General features: G+C 43.3%; 1 protein-coding gene across 1 annotated transcript in view; it reads right to left on the bottom strand.

Annotated features, from left to right (window-relative positions):
• SMS (spermine synthase) overlaps positions 1 to 18,537 on the bottom strand; it is a 53,902-nt gene extending 35,365 nt beyond the window's left edge. The window contains exon 1 of the mRNA XM_082051309.1: positions 18,378 to 18,537. Coding sequence (XP_081907435.1) covers positions 18,378 to 18,426 — 49 coding nt within the window. The 5' untranslated portion in view covers positions 18,427 to 18,537. The remainder of the gene's footprint in view (positions 1 to 18,377) is intronic.
• Positions 18,538 to 18,814: the final 277 nt, after the last annotated feature.

Here is an 18,814-nt window from a genome sequence, read left to right as displayed (position 1 = left end):
CCACAGCACTGACAAGAAACTTATTAGTTTCTCTGTCTTATGGTTCAACACCTTTTCAAAGGCATTGAAAACTATAGAAGACTAGGGAAAGTACCCTATCTACTCTGCCCTACAGAATCATCCTTTTTCTAACATCCAGGACAGAGCAAGCCCCCAGCTGAAATCTTCATGATGCTAAAGAAAAGTCCTCTCACTCATAAATGCACACAAATTCACTTGGAGATGAGTAACTCTGGTAATTATTTTTCAAAAGCAAGCTGAAGATATGTCCATAAAGGTATTTCTTCAGTTAGAATGTGTTGATTTCAGAAGCCTCAGGTTTTCTGTACACATCAGTGGGCTTTTTGTTTGTTTTTTTTTTTTGTTTTGGGTTAGGGGTGTGTGTGTTTTTGTTGTGTTTTGTTTTTAAAATAATCTTAATTACAGCTATTTTAGATGCTCCATTCAAGCAAGTGTCCCAAAAACAAGTAGCAAGTTTTCTCAATTGATTTTGGAATTGACAAGGCAAGTTAGTAGAGGATGCAAGTAAAGCTTCATCTACCAGAACAGGAACAAAACTAAAGACCATCATACCAGTGTCAGTGAAGAGACCTACAAAATATTGATCTACAGGCTGTACTGGTGAGACAGATATCACTTTTGCTTCACAGACACAAAACTAAGTACTTCAGTCATGCAATATGGCAATAATGTAACCAGGAATTAGAGTCTATCAGAGAAATCACCTGGCACAGCCACATTATGGAGCCACAGTTTATAACCAAATGCTTCAGCACTGACACATTGTCCCCCCTGCTCCAACTTTATAAAAAGTTATTCTCAAGGTAATTATTTTGTTTTGCTCTCTGCCCCTGAACACATATACCTTGCTAACTAGCAAGTGCAGCCTGCAGATGTAATAAGCAATATTTTCCAGGATGTTACCTATTTGTACAAGCTTCAAGAAATGAAATTTAAAAAGTATACCTATTAAATCAAATTCAGCTTGTTAGACTAAGCTGAAAACCTGCTTACTTGAAATATGTTTGCCCATCTGTAAAGCCTGGATTCAATCATCCCTTTGTGTTTTAACCAGACAGACAGAAATAACAGATTAAAGCATTTACTTTAATTTCCCTTAACACAAAGTCAAGAGCAAGCCAACTCCCCAATATCTTGCTAAAGGTATTTAATAATGGAAAGGCCCTGCTTCTTACTCCCCATACTATATCATCTTGAATGCAATGTCCCAAGATAAATATTTACTTTTCACCTTCCATGTCTCATTAACTTTCCATGTAGCAAATTTTGGGGCAACAAAAAACAAGTTCTGTTCAACAACAGTGAATGATTTAACTGCTGTCTCCTTAAGTGGCAGCATTGTTGGTGATTTTTACCCTTACTGATAAAAACAGCACACACACTCCACTACCACTATGAAGCTTTTTTCCTTCCCTCCCTCCTGTCAAAATCTGTATCATTTGTACCAGTAAGTTTTTATACTTGCCAGCCAGCATCAGTCAGTTACCACCACAGCATAGGCAATAATTAAGACTCACAGTACAGTTATCTGCCAAGTAACCACAGTTACAGTAGTAGTAAATGGACCAACAATCAAGCCAACATTTTTTGGGACATCAAAAGAATAACAGAAATGGAGCCATAATTAGAGACATAGTTCTTAAACTGGTTCCAATTTCTACAGCTTTGCACTAGGAAAAGAACTTTGCACTGCTCACTTCAAATCTGCAGCTTCTGGCATGTATGACTTCCTCCTTTTGGGGAAGACAGGGCAGTTGTTCCAAAATCAGCACATTCACAAAGAATTTTTGTCATTTCAGACATGTGGTCCCCTCTTTTTCCTTGCATTTGCTTCCTTGCCCCACTCTTTTACCTTCTGTCTCATCTTTTTAGGAAACCCATGCTCATTCATTTCCTTCCTTATTCCTTACATCACCACCACAACATTAAAGAATAACTCAGTTTAATAATGCATTCTAGGCCAGCAAATTAGCATAAAACCCAAACTGAACTAGTGTGCAGCTAAACCCCAGACCACTTCACTTCTGCCACTTCACATGGTATTGAGGCAGTAAGATGGAGCACCAACTCTGGAATAACTGAAGTGCTCATAGCACATTTAGCCTATCTGCTTTCAACAACTTAAGGGATTCCTGCTAGGTGCATCTCCACAGAGACTGCAGAACAAATCAGATATTTTTCTGCTCCACAAACATGCTAATCCCTCACAAGCTGCTCATCATTCAGCAGCACTTCTTTGCTAAGCAGCCAGGCACAAGCTTGACTGAAGTCGTTCTATTATGCAATTAAATTAAGAAAATTAAAACAACAATATGCCCTTTCATCAGGTCTTCTTTTGGTTATACCACACATGATTTACCTTGAAGGGCTAATTAATTCTCCAAAGTTGGAGACTCCTTTTTAAAGTGTTTGAGGCATCAGTGGTTGCTTGAAGGCATCAGAAAGTTTCAGCAATCTCAGGATGTCTCACTCAAATCCACTTACCACCACCTCACTACAACCTCAGATATGCTCTATCAAGCACTGATAAGTGAAAAGGACACCCATGATTAAAACAGTAGGAACGCCTACATCAAAATATTAATTCAAGTAGTTGGGTTTGGTTGTGGGGTTTGTTTTGGGTTTTTTTGTTTGTTTGTTTTTTTCTTTCTTGGTTTGTTTGTTGTTTTGGGGTGGTTTTTTGTGGTTTTTTTTTGTTTGTTTTTTTTGTTGTTGTTGTGGTGTTTTGTTTTTTTTTTTTTTTTTTACACTCAGGAGCAATAGAAACAAGCTCTGGTTGCCAAGTATGAAATACTGCTGTTAGCATTTGATAACTACTTGCCAGAAGGAATGAAAATACCCAGAGTTGTAACTCTAGAGAGCAAAAACACTGTGTATAAGATTTGAGAGACACATATTTCTCAAGGGAGTTAATGCTCAGTTAAAACAGACAGTTTTGGAATCCCAGAACACTTGAAGAGATTATTTGCAGCAGTTGCAGATGCTCCTCTGAAAATTTAGCCACAAAGAAGCCATTATTTGACAGTGACCTTTGAACACAAGCACAACTTGGAGTACAGTTACTGTAAAGCATCCAGTCTGGCCCAATGCAGAACACTAGGTAGTTTCACCCAGATACTCTAACACTGAGCTCAGTAATCTGCTACTGAGCCAGACTATCTCTAAAAGAATTCTGGTTTAAGACCTCTTCATACCAGAGGATTGACAAAATCTTAGTAAGCTAAGGGAACAGAATAGCATTCATTTGAAAATACTCACCGCATTTCTGAATTCAATTTTTTGTCACCCTGATTTTGAATCACTTCCTCTAGCAAGCAAGAATGTAACATAACCAAAGAAAGCAACAGGACACAAAGCACTTACACAAGCTTCTGCACCCGATCAATTTTTCCCTTGGTAGCTACACTTTCAGAGAAATGTAAAAAAACCCAAACTATTTCATTAAGAATACATTAAAGAGTTAATGTACATTAGTAGCCAAAATGCAGAATATACTAATATTAAACAGCAACCTGAATGACTGGCATATTGTTTCAGTTCAGAGCTGTGTAAACTAATCATTTTAATATATTAAGTCATTGTTTTGTGCAAGTCTGAAATTCTCATAGGTGGGCATTCTACCTGTCCGCTCCAATTATTCAAAAACCTCACAGGAAAAAGGAAATGTGCAGAGACAAGGTGGGGAAGGTGCCAGGAATAAGGGATGAAGGGAACACACCTGAGAAGAGAGATTCATTTCTAGCCAGGTGAGGTCCCAGAGCAGTTCAAGAGGAGGGTGGGAGGAGGCCAGACCTCTAACCTGACTGCTCTGGCACCCAGTCCACTCACAGTGCCTCCCTCCTTCCACCACCACTAATGGAAATACAGTAACCAGGCTTACAGGACTTCCTCTTGTTCATACACTACTCTGAGGCATTTTGCCAAAGCCAATATTGTATCTTAGTGTTAATCACAAAAAAAAAATCCAAAATTAGGAGTGTTACAGAAATGCTTCGTGAGCAAAATGTTCATAAATTTAAAGTCCAGAGATGAAGGGAAACTTTAGGCTCCGGTGCCTGTATTTTATATGTCCTAGATTTCCTTTAGATACTAAAACAGAGAAATAATTCAGCAAAGATACAGAAGTCACCACAGTTTATGGTAAGCCTATAGCCTCATCCTACTACCTTCCTCACACATAAAGAGTACAGAACAGTACATAATAATTTGCAGATAAATTGTTATCACTTAGTCATCAATTCCTGCATGGCAACCTTTTCCTTAACACTTGAAAACTTTAACATTGTATTCCTTTTGTCCTGGTTAAAAGCATGTCCCTGCATGGAAAAACAAGCATGCAGAGCACAGTAGTATTTGTAACACACTATCTACAGAAGCTTCCACGGAAATAACACCAGGCTCGACTGAGTTCAGAACAACAACAGTTGCCTGAACTGGTCCTTTTCCTTCAACAACAGCTACAAAAATAAACCCACACCTCACAAGAGTAAAAGGACCCCCTCCAAGCACACCCCAAAGACCCTGCTTTGATTATTCCCCAGGACAAAGCAGGTAGCTTATGGCTGACAAGTTAACAGATGCAAATGAAATAAAACTGGCAACAGACACCTCTCAGGTATGAAGTTTGGAAGTCTCCTGTCACAATCTCCCCTCCCGCCCCTGAAAATTCCTTTGTTTTGTCCTTGACAGGTCTGTGAAGGCAGACAATAGCAGGAAGCAGAAATCTATTCTAAAATTACTCTTTTTCATCAATTTGCACCTGTGAGAATCAACATCATGTTGACTTACACACAGAAATCAACAAATCACACATGGCATGAGGCTTAAAAAAAAAAGAGGTGGCAGCAAGTGGAAATAGCCATCTGCTATTCAATCAGCCACAAGAACACAGATCATTAAGTTTCTCTGTGCACTTAGTCCATTTAATTGTTCTGTATTACAGAAGGTTAAGAGTAGGAGGCTGATTTTTCTCATAGTTGCCACAGAACTTGCCTCCCACACAGAAGCAAATACTGAATACAGGCAAATCAAGCTATACTGTGCCACAACAAGTGCATGAACTTCCCAGCACACCCATGTAATCACCATAGTCAACATAAACCACCCAATACATCCAAGTGTCCTTATGAAAGCCACAGGTAAAACACCCATGAATGAGAATGAGCTCTCCAAGTATTAAAGATATCCAGCTACTAGTAAGATGATTCCACCCTCATTCTTCCCCTGCACTTCTACCACCTTTATATCAGTTCAGACTGTCAAGAGGAATATACACAAAACACAGCCACGCAAGATAAATTTTTCTACCAAAGATCTGCAGCATTTCTGAGAGCATAATAGGTTTTTTCCCTTGTACCCAGCTAAATATTCTACATTCTTCTCGCACTAATCACTTCTTTCTTCCAATGTTCTGCACAAGTTAAATGCAAACCACCTTTTCCCTCCCCACACACATTTCACAGCTACCAGCCATTTTTCTCCCCAAAGCATCCAACCAACTAGGGACTGAACTCCATATGTTTTTCTGTGTTGACAGATGACAAGCTAAAACAGCTCTGCCACCAAACAGAGCACTCCCAGCCTCTCTCATTCCTGCATCTTCCTTTACACACCACACTCAACAAGGGGAGGGCAGGGGCTTGGTGTGGGTAGCATCTAAAGCCAACTCACAACATGTGTTTGAAGAGATTGTGCTGACATAAAAAGGAGAGGGAAGGGTGAAAAAGTGCTTAAGCCAACGACATGACCATACCACCTGAGGTCTTATTTTTCTACATAAAGTCAATTCTGTTTACATCACTCTGGCACAGTTGGGTCAGGTAGCTTCCACAGAACAGAGGCTGCAAGGGACCTCTGGAGATTGTTTCATCCAATCCCCTGCTCATGGCAGGCTCAATCACAGCAGGTTACTTAGGGTCACAAGCAGTCATGTTTTTACTGTTTCCACAGATTGAGACTCCACTGCCTCCATGGGTAACCTGTTCCAGTGGTCAGCCACCTTCACAATGAAAAGCATTTCCTTATGTTCCAATAAAGTAGGAGAGTTTCTTAGCAACACAGTTTAGAGGAGGAATTGGCACTGTTTGGTTAACAGTTGAATTAGATTTTAAAGGCCTTTTCCAATCAAAGTGATTCAATGATTTTAAGTTCCATGTGTTTCAACTTGTGCTCACTGCTTCTTGTCCTGTCACACAGGGGAACACTAAGGAAAGTCCAGCTTCTCCTTTTCTACTCCTCCCATTAGTTGTTTTTTTTTTTTAATAAATATATATACATCCACATAATCTGACATGGCATTCAGGGACATGGTTTAGTGGTGGACTTGGTAGCATTAGGTTAACAGTAGGACTTGATTTTAAGGGTCTTTTCCAATCTAAATTATTCTGAGTCAATATGGCTAAGAACCCAAGCCTTCTTTACTCCAGGCTGAACAGTCCTAGCTTATCCAGCCCACCTGTATGACAGATGCTCCAGTCTGTTAATCATGCTCATGGCCCCTTGTTGGACCTACTCCAGTAGGACCAACTCTCTCTTGTACTGGGGAGCCCAGCACTGGACCCAGCACTCCAGATATGCCTAATCAGGACTGAGTTGAGGGGGAGGAACACTAAGCTGAAAGCAAGCCTGTCCATAGCCTGTACTTGTGCATGGGGTCATTCTTCCCAGATGCAAGGCTTGACATTCCCTTTGGTCAAACTTCATTGGGTCCCTGTAGGCCAGGAGTGCCTACAGTGCACTAATCACTTCTCCTGGTTTTGTGTCATCCACAAGCTTGCTGAGGATGTATTCTACTCCAAAGTCCAGGTCATTAATGAAGATATTAAAGTGCACTGTCCCCACTGTCTATCCTTCCTTGATTACACTTTCACTGACTGGTCCTCAGGTGGAGATCATAATCTTCTGGGCCTGTCAGTTCAGTTTTCAATCCACCTCACTGTGAGCCTTTTACCCTGTACTTCATCACTTTGTCCATGAAGATGTTACTGGAAACAGTGTGGAAAGCCCTGCTAAAGTCTAGATAAACAGTAACCTCTACTCTTCCCCTTCACCATCAAGCCAGTCTTTTGACCACAGAATACTATCAGGTGGGTGAGGCATGCTGTCCCCTTTGTAAATTTGTATCAGCTACACTTAAACACTTCTTAGTCCTCAACAGTTTTGGAAATAGTTTCCAAGACTATTTACTCCATCACATTCCCAGGTATCAAGATAAAATTGACTGGCCTGGAGTTCCCTGGTTCACCCCTCTTGCGCTTTTGAAGATAGGAGCAACACTGGTTTTCTTTCAGTCCCAGATGCACTGAGAGAATCATTTCAGGGCCACACATATGCAAGGAATAAGGAACCTGGTCCTTGGTAAAAAGGACCACACACCTTTCACAGTCTACATCTACCTTCTCTCATAATCCCCACATGCAGAAATATCCCAAAATTGACTTCCCTCTGCCACTCACTAGAATGAGGTCTGTGGAAGCACAACTTCAGCCAAAGGAATGCAAGGGAGGAAAAGCAAAGCTATTTGAACTTTCCTAAGGCCATTGTTGAAAATCTGAACTTTCTTGTAGTTTCAAAAACATGACTAAAACTTCAGTAATAAGAGTGACTATAAAACCAAAATATATAGGGGATTTAAGATGGCACTAGCACACAAATACATTTTCCAAGATGTTCGTACAGTCATGTGTCATTTTTATCGAACAATAAATAGCTTAAATCTTTGTAAAAAGTTTCAACATCAACATAAAGATAAGAGTGATACGGCCATTTTTCCCTAGCCCTTCCTATACCACAGTAAAAATTCAAATTCAAGGTACACAACCAGTAAGTTATTACTTAAAATACTAAGCAAGAATTCAGCCAAAAGCAACTGTGTGGACAGTGAACAGGAATCTGTGCTTATAGAATCATTTTGGTTGGAAGAGACCCTCAGATAATCAAGTCCAACCACAACCTAACTCTAGCACTGAACTATGTCCCTAAAAACCTCCTCTAAATACCTTTCAAACACCTCCAGGGACAGTAACGCCACCACTTCCCTGGGCAGCCTGTTCCAACACCTGACAATCCTTTCTATGAAAAAAGGTTTGCTAATATGCAATCTGAACCTCCCCTGGCACAACTTGAGGCCATTTCCTCTTGTTCTTTCACTTGTTACTTAGGAGGAGAGACCAACACCCTCCATGCTACAGCCTCCTTTTGGGTAGTTGCAGAGTGCAACAAGGTCTCCCCTCAGCCTCCTTTTCTCCAGGTTAAACAGCCCCAGTTCCCCCAGCTGCTCCTCAGACTTCTGCAAGCAGTACAAAGTGCATGTGTATACAAAAAACAAACCCATCATTCCCAGAAATGCAACCTGTTTATTTTATGTTACTTAGAAACCAGCAACATGGAATCATCTTTTTCCACTTCCTCCTCTGAGTGCTGATAAAAAAAAGATTTTTATTTTTTGGTTATTTCACAAAAACACAGTAAGATTCCTTAATCATTTTTAAGAGAAAACTCTACATAAAACCTTATTTTTTTCAGCAACCATAGGTCTATCAGCTCCATCCACTTCCATAATGGAAAAAAATACATTAAAGAAGTTACTCCTCCAGCCTTCCTCTACTCAATTTCTTGTATTAGGACAACCAAAAATTTAATTTACTGTACACATAAAACCAGAAATGATCTTGTGTATTGAATACCACATGTTTTTTTGTGACTCTTAAGTTCTTGAAGTTTTCTGTAACTTCAGCCTCAATAAAAACACATTACAACATCAGGGAGGTTTAAGCTTTAAGTGTTCTTCAATAAGATGGAGAATTGTAGTTGCTGGATTACACTATTAAAAACATCTGTTATCAAACTGCAGAATAATGGTACCATCACACCTCAAAGTACCACCAGTAAGCACATACACAGAGTAAGACTCATCTTAAACGGTGTTACATACAACAGTCATGATCTTATCTATAAGGTCAATTTTGTAAGGTGTCTTATAATTTGAAATTCAACACATGAGAACAGGTTTGGCTCCACGTTCACATAGAAGTGATGTGGCAGAACACTTCCATTGGCAGCATTTAAAAACCAATATTCCGTTTCCACCTAGTCTTAAAGACAAAAACTTCTTTTTGAAAATTCAAAACCTGCCTGGACACATTCTTGTGTAGCCTCATCTAAGTGTTCCTGCTCCAGCAGGGGGATTGGACTAGATGATCTTTTGAGGTCCCTTCCAATCCCTAACATTCTGTGATTCTGTGTAAAGGTTAAATAGTGAACTTCTACAAGGACAGATAATGCAGTTTTAAGAACTGGTTATTTCAACACATTCAATCACAAAACACCACAACATGGAGCTTAATTAAATCAGTGAAAGCAGAACATAAGGTTTACTAGACTGTATCACGGCATTCCCACTCTTTATCTTAGTCTCACACAAACTTTCAAACATCATTTAACTGAGGAAGTACAGTAACAAGGTTGGGCAGTTCTATTCCTCATAATAGAATCACAAAATGGTTTTGGTTGGAAAGATCAAAGATCAAATGCTTTCTTGGAGACAAGAATCCCCTATCAAGGAGTTTTTCTTACTTTGATATCACTTCTGCACATCAAACCTGCAGCAGAAGCTGAGCACCATTAGTGTAAAAGCAATTTAAATATACAGATACTTTTTTTGACATTATTTTTCCAAGTGAATACCACATTCCTGGCAGCATTAGCCACTGTACATCTATTTCATAGTTTGGTGTTAATAAACATGCCGTTCAGTGCTTTTGGAATACAGCAGAGGCATGAAACCTAGGCAGAGGGTACAGCTTAGATAAGACCATAGTAAAGGGGCAGAAAGTAAAGGGCAAGAAACACCACAGACTGTACCAGTTACATAAAACACTTCTGTTTTACCTTCCTCTTCTTACCAGGACAGCAACCCTTGATGTGAGCCAAATTGCAAAGTGAAGCATCAAAATAAAACTATGTTCTCATGCTTTAATGTAAAGTTAGCCATCACAAAGCCAATGTAAGTGCTACTTAAGATCATTTTGTTTCTTGAATAAAGCACACTGCACATATTAAGTCAGACTAGCAAATAAAGACTCATTGCTGCAACATACATTTTAAAAAAAAAACAAAAAAAAACCCCAACATTGACCAGTGATTTAGAGCTCATTCACACTTCAAGACTAACTTTAAATTAGTTGTTAACATGAAAGTACATATTAATAAAAACCTGAGGCCGCATTTTTTCTCTGCCCGCCCACAGACTGACTTCCCCATTAATATATGCTTGGCTTCTGGGAGAAGACCAGAGCCCTACTGAAGGCATTTTGCATTTTAAGAGCACTCAGGAAGAATAAATCCTACTGACCAATTGAGAATGCACCACACACACAAGTTCTCAGAAAATCTGTATCAGTGCAAAAAGATAAGCAATCAAACAAACACTAGCCTATAGGAGAGCTCCATTATTAGGAACATCATTAATAAAACACAGTGAAAGGTTTATTTTCTTTTCTTCTAGGTAACAGTGGCTGACTACAACAGAGCCAGCAAAGTCAAGGCTAAAATACTTGCAGCATGCCTGCATCTGAAACTACTTGAACAGGAAAGAATGAACACAAAGGATCACCTCTATTTCATTTGCCTAAGTATTTGTTTAACATCTGATATGACTGCACAGTTGCTTAGGAAATTAAGCACCATAAGCAAACTTCTCCTGGTTTGTTTATTGCACAAATACAGGGTTCCTGGATTCATCAATATCTGAAGAATCACTCCTGATGACTCCTGCATCATAACAAAGTTTAAAAAAAACTCACTACGGGGAAATATTGAGGGTAAGCTTTTGGAAAAACTTTTAGAAGCCACTCATTGCTGCTGGGAACACTGAGGGACTATTTTCAGCTGGCTATTAGAGGAATGTTTTTCAGTTATACACAGTCCTTCAAGGACATTCCACAAGACAAAAATTAAGATACCAAGCATGCCAAATTCCAACATCTAGAACAACTCTGAAGAAGCAACTACTTAGGTACTGCCCCTTCAAAAACAAGGCAGAAAGAGAATGAAAGCAGCAAAGAAAGCAGAAAGGTTATTTACCTTTCATAGTAATTGCATGCAGAGTTGAAAATACAGGCTCTTTAGGAAGGACAGGCAGGGGAGACAATGCAGAAAGTGTAACTAGGTCAACCACCAGCTGGAACGCATGGGAATGGATCAGGACCTGACTGAAACCTTGTGGGTAGAATTAAAGGGATGGCAGGGACAGATGACATTATAGTGAGGTTTTGCTACAGGCCACCTGACCAGGAAGACCAAGCGGATGAGGCCCTCTACAAACAGATAGGACCAGCCGCACATTCAAGAGCCCAGGTCCTCATGGAGAACCTTCAACCACTCCAGTATCTGCTGGAGGAACACCACAACAGGGCAAAAGCAATCCAGGAGGTTCTTGGAATGCATTGATAACTTCCTTTTTCAAGCAACAGAGCAGCCAACAAGACAAGGTGCTATGCTGGACCTTGTTCTCACCAACAAAGAGAAGGCTGGTGGGGAATGTGAAGCTCAAGGGCAGTCTTGGCTGCAGGGACCATGCAATGGTGGAGTTTAAGACCCTTAGGGTAGTAAGGACAGTACTCAGCAAGCTCACTGCCCTGGACTTCAGGAGAGAAGACTTTGGCCTCTTCAGGGATCTGCTTGGTAGAGTACCATGAGATAAAGCCCTGGAGGGAAGAGGGGCCCAAGAAAGCCAGTTATTATTCACAGTTCACCTCCTCCAAGCTGAGAAGTGATGAATCCCAACAAAGAGGAAGACAGGCAAAAATGCCAGGAGACTTGAGTGGATGAACAAGGAGCTCCTGGACAAACTCAAACAAAAAGGAAGCTGACAGAAGGTAGAAGCAAGGACAACAGCCTGAGAGGAATACAGAGCAGCCAGGGATCAGGTTCAGAAAGCTAAAGCCCTGATGGAATTAGATCTGTCAAGACACATCAAGGGCAACAAAAAAAGCTTCTACAGGTACACTGGTGAGAAATACTAGGGAAAACATGGGCTCACTCCAAAAGGAAATGGTAGACCTGGTTACCCAGAATATGGAGAAGGCTGAGATACTCTATGACTTTTTTGCCTCAATCTTCAACAGCAAGTGTTCCAGCCACAATGGTGAAGTTGCAGAACACAAAGGCAGGGACTGGGAGAACAAAGAACTGCCCATGTAGGAGAAGACCATGTTCAAAACCATCTGAGGAACCTGAGTATGCACAAGTCCATGGGGCCAGATGAGATATGTCCACAGGTCCTGAGGAAACTGGCAGATTAAGTTGCTGACCCACTATTCATTGTATTTGAGAAGCTGTAGCAGTCCGGTAAAGTTCCCACTGACTGGACAAGGGGAAACATAACTCATTTTTAAAAGGTGGAAAAAAGAAGACCAAATGAACTACTGGCCAGTCAGTTTCAACTCTGTGCCCAGCAAGATCACAGAGCAGATCCTCCTGGAAACTACACCAAGGCACACAAAAAATAGGGAAATGACTGGTGACAGCCAAAGTGGCTTCACTAAGGGCAAATCATGCCTGACAAATTTGGTGGCCTATTACAATTGAGTTACAGCATTGGTGGATAAGGGAAGAGCAAGTGATGTCATCTACCTGGAGTTGTACAAAGCATTTGACACAGCCCTGCATGACACCCTTATCTCTAAATTGGAGAGACACTGATTCAATGGATGGACCACCCACTGGATAAGGAATTGGTTGGATAGTCACATTCAGAGAGTTGCTCAATGTCCGAGTGAAGATCAGTGATGAGTGGTGTTCCTCAGGGGTCGGTATTGGCACTGGCACTATTTAACATCTTTCTCAGCAACATGTGACAGTGGGATTGAGTGCACCCTCAGCAAGTTTGCAGATGACACCAAGCTGTGTGGTGCAGTCAACATGTTGGATGAAGGTGATGCCATCCAGAGGAACTCCAACAGGCTTTAGAGATGTGCCCATGCAAACCTCCTGAAATTCAACAAGGCCAAGTGCAAGGCCCTGTATATGGGTCAGGGCAATCCCAAGCACAAATACAGGGTGGGCAGATAATGGATTGAAAACAGCCCTAAGGAGAAAGGCCTGGGAATCTCTACTGATGACAAGCTCAACATTACCCAGCAATGAGCGCTTGCATCCCAGAAAGCCAACCATCATATCCTGGGCTGCATCAAAGAAGTGTGACCAGCAGGTCAAGGGAGGTAATTCTCCCCTCTGCTCCACTCTCATGAGACCTCACCTGAAGCATTACATACAGCTCTGGGGCTCCCAACATAAGGTTGTCATGGACCTGTTGGAACAAGTCCAGAGGAGGCCACAAAGATGATCAGAGGGCTGGAACACCTCTCCGGTGAAGACAGGCTGAGAGAGTTGGGGCTGTTCAGCCTGGAGAACATAAGGCTCTGGGGAGACCTTACAGCAGCTTTCCAGTACCTAAAGGGGCCTACAAGAAAGCTGGAGAGAGACTTTTTACAAGGACAGGTAGTGATAGGCAGGGGTAATAGCTTTAAACTGAAAGAGGGTAGATTTAAATTAGATAAAAGGAAAAAATTATTCACTATGAGGGTGGTGAGGCACAGGAACTGGCTGCCCAGAGAAGCTGTGGATGCCCCATCCCTGAAATGTTCAAGGCCAGGTTAGCTGGGGCTTTGAGCAACCTGGTCTAGAGGAAGGTGTCCCTGCCCATGGCAGGGGGGGTTGGAACTAGATCATCTTTGAAGGTCCCTTCTAACCAAAACCATTTTATGATTCTATGGCATGTCAAAAGCAGTTTTTATTTCCTGCAGGAAACCAGGTTGTTTCCTGTCCCATGGTGTTAACCTTCACCTTTACAGAAAACAGTTCCTTCATGTCTGAGCAAGCAGCCATTGAGTACTTGACATCATGCTGGAGATTCAGGTAATTATATTTTCAGAGTTTCATTCATAAAGCGTCTTCAAAACTAGAAACCAACAAAAGCAGGGAATGAGTTCACAGCAGTCTTTACTACTAAAAACAGAAAGCTATTAATTCCTGTAATAATGCCTCCTGACAAGCCCCATTTGTGCTACGACACACAGCAGGCCAGTTCTTGGTCCAGGCCTGTCAGAACTAGACTGTGGAGACCTGCAGGGCTCAGCTCAAAACAGCCCAGCCAAGAGCACAGGCTGAGCCCATGCTGCTCATGGAGGCTGCTAAGGGAGCACAACAAACACAGACCCATTCCTGAATTGCAGCTGATATTTAGCTGCAAATACACCTTTAGTCAGGTTTGATCGAGTTGCAGGCTCCAGAGGCATTTACTTGAGTCTTGTTTAATCTTTATATGGTGTTCACATACAGATCATAGTCAAGGAGTCAGCAAATTTTTATAACATACCATAAATCAATATTGTAAAGAAAAAGAGATAAGCATATCATCTGCATGTTATCACTGTAATCGTATGTTTCAACACTTCAGACAACCCAATACTTGACAGAACCAGGGGAACTGAGCTACAGGGCTCAGAGAGGCTGTTTCCCCCACAAGATGTTCAAACATATTTAATGCATTTTTACTGCTAACTGCAGACAGCTCCAGTCATAGAAACAGAATCTGCCTCCTTAGAAAAACCAAGTCCAAGCATCTCCAGTACATTAGGCAATAAAATTACCCATTACAGAGAATATTAATTTAAAAATAACTCTATATACAGCCAAGTGCTCAAAGGTTTTATTTACGAGTTTTTCCACTTATAATCTTAGAAACTGCCAAATCTTTATTTTAAGCCTTTCTCCTTCATACACAATATTCTGACTTACTTGTGGAAAAACTCTGCAGGAGATACAAAGTTTTCAATGCCAGTGACCTCCTCCTGCTTTCTTTGATAGTTCTATACTTCTCAGGAGATTAACTATGAATCAACAACAGCTAGAACCACTGATTATCTGCTTATTAAACCCAAGCAGCACCAATTCCAAATGGTCTTTACTACAGCAAGATGCAGCTCAACACACACAAGCAGTTTTCCCAGGTAGAAATTCAGGTGGAGGTTTCATAGACAGTGGAAAGGAAGAGCCAATACAGCACCTCTCCTCATCATTTAGTTTCTCTTAAACACTCCTGTTTTGGGGAGACTGTCCCCTTAGAAAGGCATTTTTTAAAATTAGTCTTTAAAGTAAGGAAACTCAAATACAAGGCTCAAAAGGGATGCAGAAATAAAGCCTTGCCAACTCTTTCTCCCATCCAAAAGTTTAGATCACCACAGTCAAGAACAAGCACATGAAACTGTGGTCCTGCCCTATGTAGAACATGACTCCCATTCAAAACAGAGCATGAAAATATTGGTTTAACTGCATGCAATTCAAATGTGATGATGGTAAACACAACTGAAATAGTAGGCATTTCTTCATCATTCTCAAGATCCTTGCTGAGTGCACATTTTACTCCTGAAGAATGTACATGACATTTACCAGTCCAATATCCCAAGAGAACTGAATTGCCTGAAGAAAACAGGTCTGTTACTGAAGGCTTGTGGCATATACCAAGTAAGTCAGCCAGTGGCAATCACCCACCAGAATCTACACCATTCTGCAGCACAAGCAGTTACTAGTTAATAGCTGCACAAGTATTAACATGTGCCGAAATCCCACCTTCCTAACACGGAGTTGTGTCTTTCAGATCCTTTCGCTGACATCCAAAGACAGCCTCCCTCCTTTACTCCCCAAGAACCTCAAAAGAGTCAGGATGAATACAAGCTAAACACAACAGAACACAAAGAAACAAACAGATTCCAGAAGAACGTTAGCATCTAGGAAACACCATCCCATTCTTTACAGTCACATTCAATCTTTATGCTAGACAATAACAGTGAAGCCTTTCTTTCATTCAGGATTAGGAAAACATGGGATAGCTACTGTGGTTAAATGTGAACACTGAGAACCATATTAAACCTATTTCAAACATATGTAACAATGTTCATATATAAGCAGATTCTTAAAGAAACAAACACATAACACACAGTTATTGTAAGATGCATTGCAATGCAACAAACTGTTGAATAAACTTGCTTTCCTAAACTAAAGTCTTGCTTTCCTACAATCTGGCATATTTAACAGCTATATTAATATCTAACAAAAATACATATTTGTCAAAAACTAAGGACACAGACAGTGTTTTGAGAAATAAGGAGCATGCATTTATCAAGAAGTTAGAGTCTGCATTCTCCAGAATACCAACAAAGACAAAACAGCTTCAGCTGAGATACAGTGATGTTATCTTCAGAAGGTCCCAAAACACACCTCATTTTGCTAAATGCTATTTCACAGCATTCCAGACCATTCTAAAGTTTTATTGTGCATGCAACTTGCAGTAAGAGACTCAAGCTGACAATCCATGATTCAGCATTAAACTCTACCTCCTTTTAACAAACTACAAACATACATCCACCAATTTTTCCTCTATAGAGAACTCTTCATGCTTTGGGTCATAAGCACTAGATGAGAGGAAAAACTCCACATGGAAGTACAAGCCATCTTCAGAGCCATCATAGGTGGAAGAAATTCTTCACATCTCAAAGAGGTCTACTGTGCTAAAACAAACGTAAGGAAAAAAGGCTTCTTCCCTTCTTTGATCTACACAGCAACACTTCCACACTTGGTCCACCCCCTAATCCCCATTTAGGCACATCCAACTTGACTGAAGAAAGATGCAAACATCGTTTTCAAAAGCAAAGGGAAACGGAATAGAAAACCTACCTAAAAGCAATACAATTCTTAAGATAATTACACCACACTATTTAATTAATAGAGTAGCTTTTATATCTTAGAGCAGCTAATTAACTGTGACTTATTTTCAATACATCTAGTTCTACCGTTTTCCCTGGCAATTCTGATTGCAGAAGCCAGTTAATGATGTAACCCTGGCCACGATAGTTCAGGAAACCAAACAGGCAAGGAGGTCATTGCGGGGGCTGGATGACATCCACAAAAATCCAGTTAGCTTCCTGATTGTGCTCATGCTAGATCAGTCAAGTGCAAGGAAACTAATAGGACCATCTCATTTGCCATTAGGTCAGCACTAAACGGGCTAAGCCACACTACAAAAACCTCACCGCAAAACAGAAACTGGAAGACTTCCACCATGAAACACAGCTGAACATCCTAAACCATGCTGTTGGGACCAGCTCCACTAATACCTTCCCCCTCTCTGCTCCTGGGTCTCCAAAGTGCAAACGCAGCAATGCCAGGAGGGGCACAGGGCACAGCAAAACCCTTGGGGTCAGGAACCTCCCTCTCAAATCAAGCTATTGACAGATTTTATATGCAGATGCTTCCTTCACATCTCCCTCCCTCCAAAAAGGGAAATAAAAAGAACAGGGGAGGACAAAGCAGGCCAGAGTGGCTTGGTGTAGGAGGCCCAGCTTGGCGGTCGCCGACATCACTACCCGGCTTTGGCGCCCACTGCATCTCCACCCGACTCCCATGAAACCTTTTCACCCATCTTGGCCGTTGAGAAACGTGGTGGTTTCCCCGGTTTCTGGCTCGAACGTGCCCCCTACAGATAACTACGGAGCAAAGCTCCGAAACAGCCGGAGGCTCATCCAGAGCCGAGTTTCACCGCTGATCACTTCCTTCGCGCTTCTGCGTCGAGGTGAGGGCGACAACGAAGTGACAAGACACTCACGCACTGTACCCGCACCTTGCTCCACGGCAGCTCCGGGCCCGCTTCACTGCCCCATGTCTGAAGCGCCGCGCAAGGGCTTGCACTAAGAGGGGCGCCCAACCGAAGTGGGCTTCGCGGGGAGCCCCGGCCCGGCCGGTCGGAAATGCCCAGGCCCTCCCTCCCCCTCGAGCTTGCGGCGAGACACCTCCCGCCTGACTGCTTCCACGCAGCCGCCGGCGGGAAAAGCCCGCTCTGGCGGCCGCGGCCCGCTGCAGCCTATTTGGTGGGGCCTGCACCGCCCCCCTGTCCCTGCACCGCCGCTTCGCCCCGAGCCAGGCTGACCCCCCGCTGCATGGCGGGCTCAGGGCTCAGAAGGCCGCAGCGGGCCGCCCGCCCGCCTGCCCAGGGCGAGGGCATTGGCACTGCGGCCCTGGGGAGCTGTAGGCACCTGCCCGCCGGCAGAGACGGATGCCGAGGGCGACAGGGGCATACAGGGCGCCCCAGAGGGAGGCCCGGAGGAGGGGGCGCCTGCGCTGGGCCTGGCGGGCGAGCGGCCGCGCCGCTTCCTCAGTGGCGGCGGCAGCAGGGGCGAGGGGAGGCGGGGCGCGACACACCGCCGGGTGAGAGGCGGGGAGGGGGAACGGGGCGGGGGGGGGGGAACGGAATAGACGCGACGCGTCCCCCTCCCTCTCGTCTCTCCCGCCGCGGCGGTTACCTGTGGCGCCGAGCAGGAAGTCCAGGGTACTGTGCCGCGCTGCTGCCATAGTGAGGTAGAGCCCTGTGCCATGCCTGGAGGAGGCGGCGGCGGCGCGGGGAGTGCGGCGGACGAGCCTATATGCGCGCGGGGGCTGCTGCGGCGCCACGGGGGTGGGGGCGCGCCGCGCGGGGCGGGGCCCGGGCCGGCGGGGCGGGGCGATGGCGGCGGAGCGGGAGGGCAGCGGCCGTTAGCGGGCTGGCGGCTGGGAGCGGTGGGGGTAGGAGCGGGGCAGGTGGTCTCGGGGGAACAGGCGCCACGCGTGGGGCGCTCGGCCTCGGGGGCTGGTGCTGGCCCGGCTCGGCGGGATCCCGCGCCGCTGGCGGCGAGAGCTCCGCGGGGCGGGGATGTGGCGGCCGCTGCGGCGCAACCGTACCTCCCCGATGGCTGCGGCGCTT

This window comes from Streptopelia decaocto (genome assembly GCF_964273445.1).
Source record: "Streptopelia decaocto genome assembly, chromosome: 1".
NCBI classification, from domain to species: Eukaryota; Metazoa; Chordata; class Aves; order Columbiformes; family Columbidae; genus Streptopelia; species Streptopelia decaocto.
The sequence above is the reverse complement of the archived record's forward strand: the minus strand, read 5'-3'. Positions and strand labels throughout refer to the sequence as shown.